Source organism: Morone saxatilis, unplaced genomic scaffold, assembly GCF_004916995.1.
Source record: "Morone saxatilis isolate NCDOM2014 unplaced genomic scaffold, NCSU_SB_2.0 Contig8, whole genome shotgun sequence".
Classification (NCBI taxonomy): Eukaryota; Metazoa; Chordata; class Actinopteri; family Moronidae; genus Morone; species Morone saxatilis.
Window position 1 is genome coordinate 5,945,873 of NW_023340257.1, and position 20,600 is coordinate 5,966,472.

Consider the following 20,600-nt stretch of genomic DNA (forward strand, 5'->3'; position numbering starts at 1 on the left):
GACAAAGCTTAAATGCCAGTGTTAGCAGGTATTCAGGTTCACCATTTTAGTTTGCCGTGAATGCCATTTGATTTCGTTCAGAAACCAAAATAACGATGATGGCACTAGATAAAAAGTCATTACAATGGTTATTACAGTTTATACTTGTCATTGCACTTCCTTCAACACGCTAATGACCTCTATAATTAAAATGAAAATGTTCCCACAGGTAAGCTTAGTAATAGCACCATTGTGTCAACAGGGTTGTATATCAAGCTCTCAATACTAATCATCAACTTGACAAAATACCAGCTTGTAGCCAACAGTTAAATCAACCGTTAAGGCACACCCTTCAAATATCTGCATAGAGTTATGAAAATGGTCCTAAACAGAATCAGATATAAAGTCTATCAAAGGGACCATTGTGTAAATATATTAATGAATTCATTTTTCAATCCATCTGTCACCTGGTTATCACAGACATGCAGGGTCATAGGGGCCTGGAGCCTATCCCAATTCATGTCGAATCTTTTATTTTTAATGGTATTTCTCGGAATTCCTAGTACATGCTGGGTAGAGATTACATCTAAGATAAAATTTACTCGAGTGATAAGGATGTGGACGTGGAGCAGTTATAACACTAGCAACAGGATCATGGTGAGAGTCAGAACTCTCATTTATGAGGTTTGGTAAATCTAAATGAACCACCATGTCAGTCAGCTGGTTGACTGGTCCACCACTTTGGCCCCGACCAAAATATCTTGACAGTCTGCACTGGCTCCAAAGAGAAAGAATCTTGATGGTAATCCTCTGACTTTACCTCTATCGCCACATGGTTCAGAGAGCAATATTTTTACAACTGTTACATGAATAACCATGAAATTCTGAAAACAGATATTCAGCGTCCCTAGAGGATACATTCTAGCAATTTTGGCGATCCTCTGACCTTTCCTATAGCTCCACCTGTAGATCAAGGTTTTCACTTATGTTATAGGTCTCAACATCTACATACATTGGTACAAACTTTGGTACAGACATTCATGGTTCCCAGACAATGTATCCTGCTGACTTTTCCTCCAGCACCACCACAAGGTTGACTTTTTAGTTCTTTATTGTAATATCTCAACAATTATTAGATAGATTTCTATGTAATATTCATCATCTCTAAGGATAAATTGTAATATCTTTGATCTCCTGACATTTTTAATCTAGTGCCATCTTGTCAAATTTTAATTTTGTCAAATACTTTGGTTTATGACCAAATGCCTGCAAAACGAATGCCGTTCTCATCAGCCACTCATTATGGAACAATGTTTGCATGCTAACACACTAAACCGCATGCAACATGCTAGCATTATCACTGTGAGGATGTTAGCAAAATACTTTTTAAACCAGCTGTAACAGTTTGTGTGTGTGTGTTTGTCCAGCTCCAGCAGAAGCATGCAGAGGTGGTTGAAAACTTCCGGATGTTTCATAAAGCAGTGGAGAAGGTGATGAACCAGAACACATCACAATGTCAGGACGCGTTAAAAGGCCTGAAGCATCACATCTGGAATTATATAGTTATCATTGAACTCCTTCAGATACAGGTGATACACTTGAACGTAAATACCTCAAAAAACACTGCGTGGCTACAAAACATACATTGTTGTAAACATATTATACATAAACATACAAAAAAGATCCACTAACAAAGAACAATTAAAATGTATTTATAACAATATGACTAAACACTGACTGAACTTACTGAACACTAACTGATATATTCACAAATGTTACAAAGTAAGAAAGTAAGCTAACAACATATACAGACATGCTATTGGAAGCCTGTATTCAGAGATGTCTGTATCGGTTCTGAAATGTTTGTCAAACCCTGTTTAATGCTGTTTACGTGTATATTAAATTAAATCCACTTTTGGGCCCTTACAGAGTGACACGGTGACACAATCTCATTCTGCAGTACAGAACTGTTCCAGGGAAACCAGCCCGAACAACTTACTGGAAGATTACAAAAACCTAATCAAGGGAAAACTGGAACGCTTTGTTACTGACGTCCAAGACAGGTAGTACAACCACTACCAATGATCTTATGGCTAATAAATAGAAAGTAGCTTGTTTGTGCTGCTGAGCTGTGTTACCTGAGACCTGATCCAAGAGGCAACAGGATATCTAGGGAAGAAAAGCACATTGTGGACTGAGAGGGTTGGTCATGCTGATGAAGACCCAAGGAAAAAGGACTGGGATTGGATTTGAGGATGTGATCGTGGAAATTATCTGTGGTTTTCTGGTTATCTGGAAACAAGGATGGATAAAGGCATCAACCAGTAAAGGCTAAAGGCTGTAGCAATAGTTTTGAGTTGAATATAAAAAAAAACTCACAGGTTTCTCAAAAGTGTCCGTGGAAAGGTTTCTAAAAAGGCAAGAACCACTTGAAACTAAACGTCGTCAAGAAAGAAACACTAGGGCGTTTATCAAGTGTGTAAGTGACTTTTTACACTGTAATGGTATAAATTACGTTAACTCAAAAGACATCTTGAAACTGATTAGATCACAAAAGTTACACAAAGTAAATTTTGTGAGTTAAAAACCTTCTAGATTAAGTACTTTTTACTAGGTATGACGGACTAATCAATTAACTTGAGCCACTTAACTAAACGTTTTTGGGACTTATTGTGTTTTTATTGTGAAGGAATTGATAGTAATGTGTGCCTGTTTTAGATTGAAAGTATACAGTAGACTATAACCGCATGAAAAGGGGTTAATGAAAAATAATATACAACCAAGTGTTTTCGTTTCCACGAATAGGGGTTCAGAGTCTTTGAAGGGAAACCGGAATGACTGTTGTTTTGTAACTGTAACTGTAGCGCCATCTGTGGGTGAGTATGAGAATTGCAGCTCCAGTCATCAGCCCATATGAAGGAAAATGGGCATCTCAGATTGTGAAAGGCCTGCTAATTGTAATCTTGTACATTCCTAAGCCATGGCTTGCAGGAAAACTTTGAAAAAGATTTTTAATAGATCATCTTTCAAAAAAGACAGGAGGAAAAGAAGGAAGAAAACGCAACTCATATAAGACATTCAGAAAATGAAACAGGGACAGTTAAGATAGGCCATACTTGGTGAATTTGTTCATGCAAATGGCAACATTTCCCCAGTTCCTTGTTGATGATGTGAAAGTCAACTGTGGACTGAACAGATGTTGTGAAATCACTGAATACATCTTTAAGTTCATCATGTTTTATTTGAGATCTTAGGAAATGTCAGTTTGACATTGTGTAATGTATGTCTGAGTATATTGGTCTGTATTACTTTTATAGATATTGTAGATTGTAGCATTTATTATTTTCAATATATGTATGACTATGTATATATAATATGTATGTATTAATATTACAATATTTTTTTTAATAATATGTAATTCTTGTTAAATCACTGTAGTGTCTAGACAAGATGTCCAGACTCTGTCATGTATGTTAATGTATTATTTATTAGCTGGTGAGGATTTAGGCAGTTTGGGAGGGCCATTACACTGTTGCACTACTCTGTATTATTTGGGTCACTTTTATCATTAATATTAAACCAGTCATAACTTTCAAAATAAAATCCTTGATGGTGAACAGGCGTTGCGTCATTGTTTGAGAATACAGAAGTGAAACAAGATGAGGTACATTTTTGGTTTGCACTGTATTTTCATAGGCCATATTAATTCGTGCAAGGTGACACTGTAGCCAAAAAGAAACAGCCTAGTGACTATTTTCTTTTGTAGTGGACGTTTGAGTACTCATATATTCATATAACTTACTATACTGTCAATGCTACACGCATATAATGCATAAACTTTCAAGTGAAATCAAGTTCCAGATTTTAACTGCGTATCTGGATGCATCTCCCATCAGCAGGTGGCCGGAAGAATGCAGTGCTCTGATTTGCCCAGCCAACCTGATCATATGACCGAAAGCAACAGGCTGGAAATCACAGCGTTAGAAGCATTGTGAAGCTAAGTTAGCCACTCACAGGCGGGGCTAAACCGGAAATAGCAGGATTTATTTTTAAAAACAAGGCAGTATTTTGCGTATTTTAGGATTGTGTCTCAAGCACTAGCATTTCTCTGGTTTCTCTTGGTGAATTATTCAGACTGACTTGGCACCAGAAACTTGCTCTGTGACTTTATGACTTTTTAGAACATTGCTCTAGCTTGTTTGTAGCTTTTATTTTGAAGGTTAAAACCGGAAATTATACTTGAGGTGATTAACGTTTGTACATCACATGATATTCTATTGTAGTTCTAAAAAACTATACAGAGCTACAGTGGCTGGTCATGGACTGCGTGTGTGGGTTTTTTAGCTGTTTTAATAGCTACTACATGTAAGGACTGCTCATTTGAATGTAAACGTTTACTACGTTGTTTTTACTGATAGCGAAAGCACTTATTTCCTCCTCGGCTATGTAGCCAGGGAGGCAGTCGGCAATCGGGACGCGTCACTAACTTCCGACAAAAACATTGGAAACGTTGTGGTTAAGGTCTCGAAAACAGTCCGTCAGGTTTCAGCAGCAAAGCTGGACTGACAGCTCGCTCTGAAAGTACCCAGAGCACTCTGTGAAGTTGTGAAGCTTGTGCAGAGGCAGCTTTCACTATGACAGAGCGGACTCCTCTTCTCCACTACCGCCTCTCCACCAGCGTCAATGAATCCGAGCCGCGGCCACCTCCGGCCGGGCACGCCCCGGAGCAGCACCCGGGCAGCCCCAGGCAGAGGTCTACCCAGCAGCGGCAACCCAAGAAACTCTCCATCTTCTTCGGTGTGGTCATCCCCACCTTGCTGTCAATGTTCAGCGTGGTAGTGTTCCTCAGAATAGGTGAGTGCTGATGATGACAGACGTCCTCTTAAATCACTGCACACTGTTTTGGGACGTCTCAACAACAGAGGTGCGCCAAACCCCATTCAAAAATTTAGAGATTTTAATGTTGCCGTGCGTATCACTAAAGGTTCATATAGTATATAACATTACCTCGGCTTTGTAAGGGCTACTGGTGAATTCGGTATGCTAGCCGGTCATCATATTTGGATTGTCTCAGTCATATCAACTTTTAAAGTGTTAAATGTGCTTCTGTCTAAGTAACAACGAGGGCACAAGTGAGCAGTGTGAACCAATTCAATAAGTTGATTTTATTTAAATAAAGTTGTGCTTGATAACATTCAAAATGATATGATCCATTGAAAGCCTTTATTCCTTGTAACTTAATATTACCTCATTTATTTAGTTATGCTCACAAAGGAGATTAAAGCTTTTAAGCTTTGAGGCAGTCACTTCAGATGTCATACAAACCTGCACTCAAAACCAGGGTCTTATTTCTGTTTTGGACCTCTTTCATCCCTGTGGTACCTGTGTGAGAACTGGTCCAGCAGCACTAGTTTTATGAGTTGCCCAAATTGGAGTTGACTGAGATTAATCTTCTATTCAAAATAAGTGTATCAATTTGTGTTATTACAATTAGCTCTACATCTCACACAGTTTTGCATGTAACCTGCAAGGTGGATGAATTCCCCCAGTCAGCTGTCGAGCTTTTCCCTCCTTAGTAACATTTATTGGGTAACTTTTAAATGTTTGACCAGCCTTTTCTTTAGTTTTGAAGGTTATGCATAACCCAGGTTCAATTGCAAAATGGTTTCAATCTCAACAAAAGTTTGTTCACAGCAAAAATGTAAAGTCTTTGAAAACAGCTGGACCTATTTTTTGATTTGACCTGTCGAATGGGTTCCACTCTGGCATGGAGGGGTGAGCTTCAGACACTCAGGCTTTCAATATTTAAGTTATACAAAATAGATTAGTAGTAACATTTTCCTTAAAGTAATAATATCAGTAGGAAAGTGTAACCTACATATATCCATAAGTCAAATACTTCAAAGTCTTATTGTGGCAACTGTAGGTTGGCTTCACTTAAAGGAAGGATTTCTGTTTTTCATTTTGAGTAGGCCTAACTAACTTTGTGTAAGTTTAAATAAAATATCTGAAACAGCTGAAACAAGTAATTTTGTTCTATGTCAAGAGGGTAAAAGTTGCTGTAAAAAAAATGCAGGTGTGAAGCTAGTGATCACATGTCATGCAATCCACAGTTTCCCATTTCTGCTGTCGAAGCATAAGAAAGAGGCCACTGACAACTGAGATCATCTTCTCTTCTCTTCTCTTTTATCTCAGTTCCGGTTATTGGGTGGTGTACTTCTGCGTTTTTCTCTATGTTGTACATCCAGGTTGTTTTCTAACACTCTCTCATTTTACCCCCTATCCCCCCCCCCAGTCTCATGTGATTTCAGCTGCTGTACAGTGGACACACACACACACACACACACACACACACTCACATGAGACTGGACACACATAGTAGTAGTCTGTGTAGAAGTTTAGACTACTATTCTCACACTGTAACATGTCTACACAGGAACTAACAGTGGTTACATTGTGGATGTGAAACTATTGTCGATTTATCAGCTATCTGTTGTTGGATAACATATCTTTAAAGTCACACATGGCCTAACATGTCCTACCCAGGTTTACCCAGAAAAACAAATTATATTTTTATGCTCTCTGAAATCAAAACATTCATCATATCAACATTTTCTTAAAACTCCCATCTAGCTAAGGAATAATCCTACATATATGAACTGAACGCTGCGCCTGCTGCCTTCTTGCCTTTTTCATGAGATTTATGTTCTGGTGCTTTGTGATCATGTGACACCTACAGCGCTGCTGTAGATAAAAGCAGACCATGAAAACAGCAGCATTATGTATAGTCACAGCCATTGAGTACACAAACATATATGCAGTCAAACACAACAGTAGAAACTGGTGAAAATGTGTGTAACAAGTAGCACTAATATCTTCTCCCACACTTGATTTGATGCACATGACTTTGCTTAAGAAGATGGGAGAGTTATTTTAATCAACCATTGCTGGCATCTGAACTAGTTTTGTTACAAAATGTCTTTGCACATTTTATGTTATGAAGTTTGTTTTTAGCATTGGCAGGATAGAAAACTGTAAAATTCTGTTCTTGATTTGGAACAGTATGTATACAACATCTAAGAAACTGTCTTATGAATTGTCCTAAACTTTGACTTATGAGTCATAAAACTCCTAATAAAAACTAGGACTTTGAAGCTCTGTGTGAAGAAGCTGAAAGTAACTTTTAACAAAGTCTGAATTATATTTTTTTAAAGGACCAGTGTGTAGGACTTTGTGGTATCTAGCGCTGAAGTTTCAGATTACAACCAACTGAATACTACTCTCCCTCCAAGTGTGTAGGAAAACTATGGGGGCTGCGAAATACCTGAAAAAAAGCAAAAGAGCCAGTGTTTGGTTTGTCCATTTTGGGCTACTGTAGAAACATGCCAGACTCAATGAAAGTCGACCTGCTCCCTCTGTAGATGAAACAGTTCATTCAAAGGTAACGAAAACACAAGGATTCTTATATTCAATTTCTGGTCTTCTAAATGTTACACACTGGACCTTTAAGTGCAGATTGCAGTGACTCCTAAGTGCTGTTAAATAAGGACTGCAATTAGCAATGCAACAAGGCAAACGTCACAAATTGTAGTTGCAAATAGCACTCCTGTGTCTATGGTGACGCTAAATTACTTGTGAGTTGTGGACTGGAGTCACATGACTTGGACTCGAGTTGACAAAATCAAAAAAGACTTGCCTCTCGACCTTGGCTGTAACACCAATGACTTGTACCCTCACTTGGACTTAAAAATACTTGATACTTGCCTCCGAGTCCTAAAATGAAAAGAAAAATCAGACTGTGATTGTTTCTGTGGATTTTGTGGTCTTTCAAAGAGCTTTTAATGAGGAAGTAATATAATGTGAACCTCAGCTGAGTGACAACTCTGCTGTCAGTCACCAGTGATGAGTAGGGATGGTAATCAAGAACCGGTTCCTGCTGGGACCGATTCCAAATTGTCCGAATCATTGCGATTGTAGGCCTCTGAGCGAATTAATTCCTTTTATCGATGCCGGCATTTTTTTCTGAGAGTTTCAAGTTGTGAAAAAGGTGACATCACATCTACGTTGCTACAAATTTGCAACAAGAATGTATCATGGCGGAGAGGAAGAAATGGTCCAAAGCGTGCATTGATTTCACAAAGAAAGATAAGAACAGTGCTAGTTGTAATGTTGGTAAAATGGTCGTTCCCAGTAAGGTTGGAAACACCAGCAATATGCTGAAACATCTTTCCGTGCACCATGGGCTAAAATTCCAGGAATGCCACGTATTTGACTCTACGCATGAGTGCTACTGCTTCCCAGCTGAGCAGCACATCCGTTACAGAGTGTAAATATCCTGTGTTTAGTGCCAGTGAGGGGAATCCCGAACCGGTTCCAAATTAAACAGCAGTTAAACAATGGAACACATCTGAGCCACATACAGGCCTAGTTCTACTGTTTCTGTGTTTTCCACACAGAAATGGAGTCTGTAAATAATCTGCCCAATAAACAGACTCGATAGTGGCATTGGCTTCAATAAAATAAAATCAATTTCCATCCTCACTGAGGAGCCCCTACGCCAAAAGTTACTAATTCAACAGCACTGCAAACCACAACCTCCAGAACGCCTGCACAGTTAAACCCTCTCTAAAACAGGTGAAAGACATGAAAGACGGATTTATTGTGGGACTGTTGCATTGGACCGTATAAGTTAGGATATAGAGTCGTTCCCAAACAGAGAACGGAGGGTTCAACCTAAAAGTAAAACATTTCCTGACCGTCTTCCAAACTCACCAGAATACTCATATTTCACAGTTTAGCTACCATAATCATAACGTGTTTAACGTTTTATTATTAATATATGGCTAATGTGAATATAATGGCAGAAGCACTGCAATGTGTAAACATAAACAACTGAACGTTTTCATATTGTATTGGAGGTGTGGGTATTGGGACAGAGCTTGTATCTTATCAGTCTATCATCATACACTTCTATATAAAATATAAAGCTTTAGGAGCTCTCTATATTTAAGTAGTTGAGACCAAGTCTGAAAACATTCATGCATGGAGCTTATTCTTAATTCTAAGATCAAAGTTTTACTCCGAGCTGCTGTATACGAACAGATTCCTTTTTTTCTCTTTGTTAAACCAAGAAATTTATTCTCTGGTACTTTTATAATTTTTATTATATTATAAATAATTTGAACTACAGATGTCAACATTACAGTAGAGGGGAAACTGGAATCATTTTCAACATGTGAATCCAGTTTCAGTTTTAGACAGGATGGAATGTTGGGATGAGTCATTGTGCCATGTGTACTTTCATTTTGATTTCTTTGAAGATTTTCAGGCATGTTTTCATCATAAAGCACAATTATTCTAAAATGTATGTATGTCTATATCATACACACTCAGTTGCCTTGATTTGATTATGTAACAGTGTGTCGTAACATGATTCTCATGCTACATTGTGTGCCCACATCCTCTGTACTGTGTGTGGGCTTTTCCTGGGAAAGTTTAACTTCCCACTCACTTTGCTGCCAAGTTTTGCTTTCGACCAGCTGATCAGGTGCTCAGCGGTTTGCCTGACTCTGTCTGTGTTTCGTCTGACTAGGCTTCGTGGTGGGACAGTCCGGACTTTACCAAGCTATTGCCATGTTCCTGGTGGCCTACTTCATCATCTGCATGACCGTGCTGTCCGTCTGTGCCATCTCCACCAATGGAGCCCTGGATGCCGGGGGAGCCTATTGTATCCTCTTCACATACACACACCTACACACACACACACACACACACCCACCATCACATGACATTTGCTCCGTAGTATCATTAACATTGTCAATGGTCATGATATCAAGAGCACACGCAGTAGAAGTCCTTGTTATGCTAAACAAAGGCAGACTGTTTTCATTCTAGCATTGTGTTTAGTGAAGCAGATGTAGCATTGTGTGGGACACTGAATGGGGACCGATATGTTCATTAACTGCACTATAGGACACTGTTTGCTATTTTAGATAGAGGCCAGCATGTTTTGCTGCCAGGAATTTGCAAAATGACCCCAATCAGTGCCGTCTCCATCTATTTTCATAAATGAACATGTACGGTACATTTAGACAAACAGTCTACAGTACAGTAAACAGCTTTGTCTCCTTGGCATTCAGTTGTTGCAGTCTTGAGCAGGGAGTGGTTTAAAGTAATTATGTTTTATTTGTACACACTATTATAGGCTTGGTGGAACTTATGTTATGACTAAATATCATTGTTATTGTTTAGAATATTTAGACTATTTGTGCAGCCCTAGTAATTTGCCCTAAAGTGATCTTAGATGAATAGTTTGACATTTTGGGAAATATGCCTATTCACTGTGTTATAGAGAGACGATGGATAGAGTAAAACATTGATACCTCTCTTATGTCTGCCTATTGGATATAAAGTTCCAGCCAGGAGGCAGTTAGCTTAGCACAAAAATGGGGAACAGGAGAGAGCTAGCTTGGCTCTGACCAAAGGTGAAAGAAAATCCACCTACAGCACCTCTGGAGCTTACTAATTAACATGTTATATCTCACTTGTTTAGTCTGTACAAAAAGCATAGTGTTAAAACCACACGTTGTGGTTGTGGGTTATATAGTGGGCTAGCCGGTTCCCCCAGTTTCCAGTCTTTATGCTAACCACCTTTTACAGTGTATCCAACAAACAAGCACGCTTTGCCTTAACTTCACTCAGACATGATAAGTCGAGCGTTGGGGCCCGAATTTGGTGGCAGCATCGGCATCATGTTCTTCTTTGCCAATGTGTGTGGCTGCGCTCTCTTTGTGCTGGGTCTGGTTGAAGCTATTGTGGCCACCTTTGGAGTGCCAGAAGGTGAGTGAGTCAGCATTCCTCTTGGTATTAGGTTAAAGGTGATTTATTTTATTTTATTTACATTATGAAAAAGGGACACAACATTGAAAGTTACACACAGACACACATCAGTGTGATCGTAACTCACTTCATTAGCTTTCTGAATTACTTACTGTAGGTCATCTAGAGAGTGTTATGTTCCTTCATCCATCCATTAGCTACTTATCCTTTTAGAGGGTCATTTGGGGTTGGTGCCCTGACATTGGGTGAGAGGCAGTCAGTCACAGGGCTGACACACAGACACCCATTCATGATCACATTCACACCTTGGGGCAATTGAAAGTCACTAATTCACCTACTGGAGCACATGCAAACTCCACACAGAAAGACTTCCTGGTCCTTGATAATACAAGTTATAGCACCAGCAGCAGTCATAATCCTTCTTCTTGGTTCTTTGTGGAACAAGAGTGGCGCTTAGCAAGTTTCCTGCTCAGGGAATATTAGTTAATTTTACAAATCATTAATTTTCTAGGTAACTTTAGTTTCCCAGGTAATTTAAATGGGGGGGTTTCCATCTTAATAACATGGAAAACAGAAAGTTCACTCCTTTAGAAAACAACATTAACAAACCAGGGTGGTTTAGGTCATCCACTTCTTGGAAACGTCAGGGACGTTAGGGATACCACATAAGAAATGCTTTCTGTGTTCAGTAACCGACTGTGGTAAAATGCTGAGAAGATCTGAGGTGTGAACGAGTAGAACTGTATGACAATAAAGAAGGAAGTTTCCAGAAAAGAGCATAAAGCTCAGGCAATGTTCCCTGGGTAAATAATGCGTAAAAAATGTTTTTCTGTTGCAGGGCAGTTAGATTGGAGCATAAACTATTATTGTTTATTCCTGTGTAAAGATGTTTGTGTCTTAAGGTTTTTTAAACGCACCAATTTAGATGTACATTCTGTGCTATAAAATACCATGCTACATTATACTCTTGAACACATCATTTATAACCATCTCTAGATGGGACTGCTGCCACCTCTGCCCACCAGGTCCTGCCGTCAGGCTACTGGTGGTCTCTTCTTTATGGCACAGGCGTCGCCTTGCTGTGCCTGCTGGTCTGTCTGGTGGGCGCCCACATCTACGCAAAGGCCACCTTCCTCATCTTCCTGGTGGTCATGTTTGTCCTGGGCACCATCTTCGTCAGCTTCTTTGCCGTACCCGCTCGTACCGTCGTCCTGCCCAGTAGCGCCAACCCGACAGCCAACGGAACGGGCCCGGTGTTTCCCACCACAGCCAACTTCACCGGCTTCAAGTTGGACACGCTGCTCGGGAACCTGTGGGGTAAGGTGGACCAGGCCGGGCCAAAAATAGTTATTTCTGGAGATTTTAAAAAAGCACTGTCAATTAGTTAATTGCTGTTTATGATTTAATAGATCAAAGCTATTATCTCTGCCTAACATGCTGCAGTTCCTTTGCTAGCCCTGATTCAGTGGTGAACCTAAATAAGCAAAATAACCGTTGCTCTGTTTGATCCTGGAGCTCTCAAAAAGCAGTCAGCTCAGCACTGAAACACAAAACTTGGATGAGGTGAAGATGTTGACATAAGGCTCAACTTGAATACGTACTTTATATAGGACATAGGTCAACAGCAGTAGGTTTGTAGGCTGATATGAAGCAATACACAGATCAGTTGTGGCCTCTACATTCCATAATCATAAGAATAATAACTTAGTTTGACTGAATTAATGTACAATGTAAGGCTTTGACTAGATTAAGCCGTAGTTAAGCTCTTACACTGCACAAAGCATTTCAGCACTTGGGGATTTTTTTCTCAGCTTTACCTGGGATGGAAAATGCAAAAGAAATGATTGTAATACAGTTATTAATGACAGATATGTCACTTGATCCAGTGCATAGTAATGGTTTATAAATTTCATATTAAACTGCTTATTGGAAGCATACCCTCGGTGCTGCCAGGGGAGGGTGCAGAGAGCCAAATGTCTAGCGCAGGCGGCTTTAATTACTGGAGTATCTGCTAGTTTCCTGGTGCCCTCAAGGTGATGACAAGACTCCAGGAAATAACAAAGAAGTAGTCCGTCCTATGACCCCCAGAATATAGGCGCAATGTACAGTTTTTCACTATGGTTGTTGTATAGATTAAACAAGATATAATGTATTAGTCAGTGAACTTCAGCTCTGCAGCTCTTTGTGCAAAGTTAAGCTAACCAGCAGCCAACGGTAGGATGGAGCCACATGCTGCATGTTCTATCTCGCTATAGCCCAACCCCGTTAACTTGGGGTTACAGGGAATGTAGAAGTCACTACTGCAGCAATGCAGCATCATTCATCACTGAATGATCATGATGATGCACGTTCCCTCACCGGCTTCCCACCCATTAACAGCTGAAATTAGCGCGGCTAGTGAAGGAACCAGAGCCTCTGCAGTGGTGGCGAATGCTTTTTCCTGCTGCCACCCTATGTGTCCCCATTTTTCTTAAAGTACATAATCTTTTCCTGCACTGTTGGCAGAGGGCGGATGTTTTTATTGATCTGTAATTAGATGTTGTACATGCTCTCCAGTTCTTAATGTCCACAGTAAACTTACCAAGCACTCCACTCTGTTTGCAGGGATTTATTTTCAAAGCACATGATTACTAATTTCTGTAACTTGGGCATGCACTCAGGCACACATGAGAACTATTACACTTTCAAGCTTTGAATAATCCCAAGATCTGACTAAATAGAGCACAAACACACACAGAGACATGCCAAATCAAATTTCACAGAGAAAATGGTTATCACAATTAAAGCATCTAATCTAATGATTGCTTTTGAATGCGTCTAATTACATTCTAAAGGAGCAAAGGGGCCTGAGAGTAGTGGCAGTGCCATCTTCTTCTCCGGCCTCTCTGTTTCATTGCGACAAACTGTTGTATTGAGGGCTTTGCAAATGTAACTGTTTTTAATGTTAGTGGTTAGATTACTTAATCAATGAAGCACAGTACTTTTTAGGAGTTAAGTTCTAGTTGGAACCCAGGTAAAAGCGCTATTATTCAAAAAAAGTTCAAGTTTTAGTCATGAATAATGTTACAATGTGATCACAAGTTTCTTTGGTAGATACGATATGTATGTACAGTTGTACACATACAACCATAAAGAAGATTAGTTTTTTATTAATACATCCAACGTCCTGTGATTGAGTAGATGCTGTAAACAACAGGAAGGATGTGTAGGGAATTGTTTTCTCAAATGCTGTAAAACATGGCGAAGTTTGGTGGCGAGCAGGTACAGAGGATTGTCTGCCAACAAACTAAATTGAACTTTCTCTTAGAAGACTGATGACGCTGATAAAAGCACAACTACAGTGACTTATCTGCTGTTAACTCTTCCCACAGCTGACTACACCGTGGATTACACAACCGGAACTATGATGACCTTTGCCACTGTTTTCGCTGTTATGTTTAATGGCTGCACCGGCATCATGGCTGGTTCCAACATGTCAGGTGGGTGAGGCCAGGTTGTTTGTGTGCGTGACCTGATGTATTGTGTATAAACGCATAGTAAACCTGTTTATCTACCAGGTGAACTGAAGAATCCCAGCTATTCCATCCCCCGTGGCACCATCACGGCCGTCATCTTCACCTTCATCATCTACAATCTGCTTTGCGTACTGGTGGCCTGCTCATGTGACCGGTCAGTAACACGCACACACACACACACACACACACTCTCTCGTGTATATGCACACAAACATTTTTATCTCAGATTTTTTGATGTAGCTGTGCATACAAACAAGGTTAAACAACAGGTTTAAAAACATTAATTTATGCTTTTTACTTCTCATGTCTTCGTTTTCATACGAGTGTCTTGGGTTTATACTATCAGAATCAGAATCAGAAACCTTTAATACATCCCGGGGGAAATGTTTTGTTAAGACTCAGAGAGACAAACATACATATATTATCAAGCAAAAAGAGATATTAGAAGAAAAATATATATATAAAACTTTATATACCGATACCGGTATTGGGTATTATCTGTATTGGGTCTGATACTGTGCTCATGTCCTAAAACTACTCTGTTACCGCACCCGATACCACTTTATAGCAGTGAGTTGAGCAGGTAGGTGGAGGAGAAGCAATGTGAGCAGGTTGGAGATATTGTAAGCAACTTTTACAACAAAATTAGAAACATTTAGTTTGTAACGAAAGTGAGGGACAGCTGATGAAAGTCATTGTATTGTTAAGTAGTCATATCAGTACTGTTTATCGACAAGTACCCAAATGTAAGTATTTGTAGTTGTATTTGGCCTGGTATCAGTATGTTAGGTTATATCATTTATATCTACAAACAAACAAAAAGATAATTGAACATTAATCCACCCAGATCCAAACAAGGTAATTAAACCTTCGGGTTGATAAAAGTAGTTGTGCGTTGTTGTAGTAATAGATATAGCAGATGAAATCCAATACTTAGTGACTATCAGATAATGCAAACAGGGTTCATTTTCTGCTTCAGCAAACAGAATTGGAGCGTCAGAAGAGGGCAATTTCAAAACCATCTATTCCAAGTGAATGTTATCCGACTCCAGGGGTCAGTTAATCAATCTGAACAACGGCAGCACGCATGAATGAAAGTGGACAAAATAATGGAAACACACTACTGTGTGCAAGAATGACCAGCGTGACCCCATTCAAGCCTATTTTTGACACTGGATCAATTTAGAGAGTCAGATCTTTTGTTCATTGTTCTGTTTGTGTGCATTTGTCTGTGTTGTCAAATGAGTAGCAGTTACTGTATAATGCGGCTCAAATACCCGGCTTCTTACGTGTTAGAGTAGTGGCAGAAACAAATGCACATGCGGGCATACTGGAAACGGTGAGGTGAGTCTACATTCAACAGTGTTTCATACTTGCAATCATTTATAAAGTGGTAGAAGCTAAATGTCCCCTTCTACTGTCCACCACTTCCCCAGTGACTGTTAAAGCCACTAGAGATCAAACCAGCAAACTTTAGAGCACATAGAGCAGGGAATTTGAGAATAGGAAACTAACATGTTTAAAAAACCGTCATGCAGTGCAATCCACAAGCCTGTTTGACACAACATATGGTAAAATATTCCTTTAACTTGTGGATGACTTTGGTCTCCGTGTCCTCACTTCACTTCACTCTTAAGGTTAGAGCGGACAGGTCTTTACCTTGATGTTGCACTTGGTATTTACTTCTTTCTGTTTATTTGTCGTCTCTCTCCCTCTCTGTATCTGTCTCTTTCTATCTGTCTTTTGCTGAGTGCCAGAGTTCAGTATTGATGTAGCTCTAATGCCAGTGTTGCCAAGGTGCTAAACTGACATGACAGGGCTATAAAAGAGCATTGGAGATCAATACTGCCATCATTTACTCTGCCGCGCCGTCCTCCCTGTGTCCGCCTACCACACACACACACTCAGTGATAAGAGACAAGTTTCTTAATGCACTTCTCCACCTCTGCAGTACTCTATCTTGTCCCCTAGAATCACACATATTACTTGTACTATATTTTGGTGAACGCTTACATATGGTTTTCATTTGTTGTAGATATCTAAAGTAGTTTCCCTAGATTTATGTTGGACATGCAGTCATTTGGTCATCAGTGAAGGCTAGAGGCAGTGTCATTGTTTTGAAGTGGGACCAGGTCAGCACTGAGCCCCCCGCTCACATGACCCAACAAAGAGGCCACAAAGGCACCCTCACATGACCTAAGTGTGTTTGTTTGTAGGGGGTTGGGACTGTGGGAATACAGGGTTCAGACTACAATAGGTTTGGAACCACTGACATATACAGTAATAGTAGTGTAAATGCAAATGCATACCCCCAATTGATTTCAAAGGTCAAACAACACTGGGTTTTAAAGTCCATCGAGGTGAGGTATAGCCATTCAGTCCCCTCTCTAGGTGTGTGCCTGAGAGAAGGAGAGGAAGTGTGTGTGCTTCCTGTACCTAGTTTGCTCACTATACCAGACAATTGGAGATCTCTGTGCCCACCAGTCAGATTTCTAAATACAAAGTAGTTGCTTGAATGGCGACGAGAACAGCAGCTAACAAACATACGCCTCTTACTTCAAGAACACGCCTTACCTGAAACGATTCTCTCCCTCTTAGAACATTGACAATGTATGTCCCTTGCAACCTTATACGGTACGACAGTGTTTACCATGGATGTATTAAGGGAGAACTGGATGCAGCGTTGTAGCATGTGGCACATGAATAGCTCACCTGGTGGTGCCCCATGCATCAAGGCCTTGCTGCAGTGACCGTGGGTTACAGCTGTCACTACTGATTAAAGGCATTCTCTTCTACCCTCTAACCTGCCTTTCTATAAGATTGTATATGCACATACAGAAACGTAAGCTGTAGCAGGTTCTGGCTATCACTCTTTGCAATCTAAGTGGTCACTTGAGACACAGTCGATTTACATTAGGATCCAACAGCTGGACATTAAGACCCTATATGGACATATTACACATGTGTGTGAACTCCATGCCTATGCCTGTGCTGTTCTAAGTAGATAAAGAACTTTATCAATGGAGATTTGTTCTGCTCCGCAACAATTTTTTACTGATACCAGCAGTAACACGTGACATCACGCCATGTGCATTGCGCATGTGTGTGAGAGTGGGAGCTTAAGCTTCTGTGCATACAAGGCGTCCGTGAAAATCTGATCATATGACTTGATGACTGACTGTAGGCAGGAAATGTAAAATATTCTTGTTGATAGACAGAGTGGTAAAAAGGAACAGAGGGGTGGGATAGAAACATCAAGTTCCTCACAGCTGTGTGATTATGAAATACAGAAGACGTAAACTCACATAAATCCTGTTTTATTGATTTCTTGCCTGGGACATCACTCCCTGTTTTTATCTTCACTTAGCTTGGGGTCATTTGGTTTATTGAGGCTGAACAGAATTGAACTGATATGATATGATTATCTTGCTGGAGAAAATTTATAATAATTTCTCGGAAGCATTAGGAAAGTTGTCACTGACGGGGTATTTCCTTATTGTGCACTTGTTTCTGTTCACCCTGATGTAGGCCAGATGTCTGACTTTGTCATTTCTTGCTTTTCTTGTTTTAAACACTGGTTAATGTGAGAAAAGAAAAAGAAAGGTTAGTCATTTTAAACTTAAACAATGAATTAAACTCAACTATTTTAATTGGCTAGATAGTATGTTTCTCATCTTGCTGTTAGAAGTTTACACAGAATTTTCTATGTTGCGTAAATGAATCTCAACATGTGATATAATATCAACGGCTGGAATTTACTGCTTTCACTTCCCTAGATGAACACAATGGTCTGATTGTGCAGTGTGAAAAAAAAGTCACCAGACAATATGACACCTAACTCACAAGAATACATCCACTGACTGGCCAGCAGCCACTATCAGGAGATGATAAGTGGGCCAATAGTGACAGTGACAGGTCCCACTGGTAAACAATCTATTTTAATACCCAGCTTTCATCTTCTAATGGAGGAAATAGGAGCTTCTATGCATTACCTGTTTGTAAGCAGTGTGCCGCAGAGTATTTCATCTTGTGCTTGCAGAAAAACATTTTCATTCACCGCCGTTTCTGCTACATTAAGTCGGCTCACAACTAGAAAAAATATTACCAACAATACCTAAAGTGCATCATAAAACTTTATTGATTTTCTGTAAGAAAATTAGAGGAAGACCAATATTTATCATGGCACAAGAATTTAAGCAACATCCATTTACGAAGCGAAAATTGTTCTCGAAATGAGGAAAATTCTGGTCATCCATTACAAGTACAAGAGCACATACCTATTCAAAGAAAGCATTTTGTGAAAATTACTCTGAGATATCTGTATATAAATAGAATCATGTGTTGATTTTCTTATAAAAACATAGGCGATCAGCATGAGGAGAAACTAAAATCCTGAGGGGAAAAATCATCTTACATTTATCTCACACAACCAGTTGTTCAACTCCAAATAACGCACATGCTGACACACAAGCAGGTGTCAGGCAGGCAGCAGGTTTCTTGTCGTTATTATGCACACACACAGGATAACCAAATGATCACGGATTAAAATATGACTGCTTCTATTAAAGTCATTTGTCATGTTATGGCGCCACCACATATGAGGGAAGCCTTTACACCTGAGACGAGCCTCCAGGGTGACTGTAATGATGGCAGTATCTAATTGTTATGGGATGTCACTGTCACTGTGCATGGCATGTGGTTGGTAGGCATATGTTTTTCTCTGATTTAACTGGGAGCTGTAATCATATTTAATTAGGATTCACACAAACACAGCCTTACAGTGTGTTATGAAGCATTTGCTGTTTATACAAATGTACAAATCATTCACAGGTGGCTTTACAACCGTTTCAAACTCAAGGTCCACTTAATTCACTAAATATAAAACCATAATGGGCACAATGAAACATAATACATTTGTATTATTTTATCGTTATATAGCATAAATATTGCTTGTGGCTTACAGAAAGGTTTGAAGTTGTGACAAATATAATGAATCTACAACTAAAAAATGGCCTTATAGAAATTGGAAAAAAGGGCCAATATTTATCACGGCACCAAAATGAGAGTGATTTTTCCATTTTTCATTCATCATCAGTACGAGATGCATGCAAGTATTCGAAGAAAGCACTTTTTAGAAATTATTCTTGAATATCTTTGTGCAAACATTTAAATTGTTCTTATACCTGCTAACAACTACATCATAGTGTTATAAACCCTGTATTAAATGCTGAGTGCTAAATGGAAGGTTTATAATAAAAAGATTTAAAGGTTGCAGTCTTGTAACAGAATGAGTTTAGCATGGCACTAATGCTGTCTGAGTTACAGGTTTCATTTCATTGATAGTTTGGGCTATGATAAAAGCAAAAGGAAAATTTTGTGCCTGTTGTAGTTGCGTGACTTGTCCAAAGGGTGGCAGTCACGCTCTCTTACCAAACAGCCTTAAAGGAGTGACAAACTAACCCTAACATAAGTTCTTCTAAATTGCTACCCTCTGCAAATTGTAGTTCTGCATCATAGCTTTAAAAGGCAAAGCGGTTAAGATTGTATTTGAAAGTGAATGTCAGGGAGGTGGGAGAATGATTGTGCTGCACGGTAAAGGTACCTCTTTATAACTGCCTTCTTGTGTCAGTGTGTGTACCCATCTCACATGCATCAGCGGCCTCGCTCAGGTGTGAACGTGGGGAGATGGGGATTGTCAGCGTGTGCTCATTAAAACGAGGGACGAGGTCATTTAACCCAGGGCTGACAGCTTCAGCCAGCTCAGACTTAGTTTTTTAGTATGAACAAGAACAAGAATCACTGAACTTTACCTTCCATCACAAATTTAAGTAAGTTAAATAAGAAGCATTCCAGCTAAGTGAAGCTACTTTATCTGGGACTTTGTGGATTTTATATCTGCTCCACAGCGGGATCCCTGTGACTCTGAGATTGACTGTGAGAGTACGGAGTGTGTGCTTCGTATGAGGATATTTTCTGCTTCACAGCTATTAGCGCTGCAAAAAAAAAAATGAAGCACATTTGGATGTGAAAGCCGTACAACTGGTTTTCAGGTCACTGTTAATAGAGCCGCCCCATATTTTGTCTGTTTTGAGATTATCGCTGATGATATGCCACTATGGTAAGAGGGCTGCTGATGATGGCAATGAAGGCTGAGGGGATGTGAGATAGAGGGGAATCTATTAACCTCGTGTGACCAGCTAGCCAACCATGACAGATTGCCCTGTCGCTACTTTATCAAGCTCTTTTGGTAGTGTGTGTGTGTGTGTG

The 20,600-nt window shown here is 39.7% G+C and overlaps 1 protein-coding gene across 1 annotated transcript in view; it reads left to right on the forward strand.

Annotated features, from left to right (window-relative positions):
* Positions 1-4,264: 4,264 nt before the first annotated feature.
* zgc:153039 (uncharacterized protein LOC767698 homolog) overlaps positions 4,265-20,600 on the forward strand; it is a 62,006-nt gene continuing 45,670 nt past the window's right edge. Inside the window, exons 1-6 of the mRNA XM_035680545.1 lie at positions 4,265-4,833; positions 9,572-9,706; positions 10,681-10,818; positions 11,815-12,135; positions 14,190-14,297; positions 14,376-14,487. Of these exons, the coding sequence (XP_035536438.1) occupies positions 4,614-4,833; positions 9,572-9,706; positions 10,681-10,818; positions 11,815-12,135; positions 14,190-14,297; positions 14,376-14,487 (1,034 nt within the window). The 5' untranslated portion in view covers positions 4,265-4,613. The remainder of the gene's footprint in view (positions 4,834-9,571; positions 9,707-10,680; positions 10,819-11,814; positions 12,136-14,189; positions 14,298-14,375; positions 14,488-20,600) is intronic.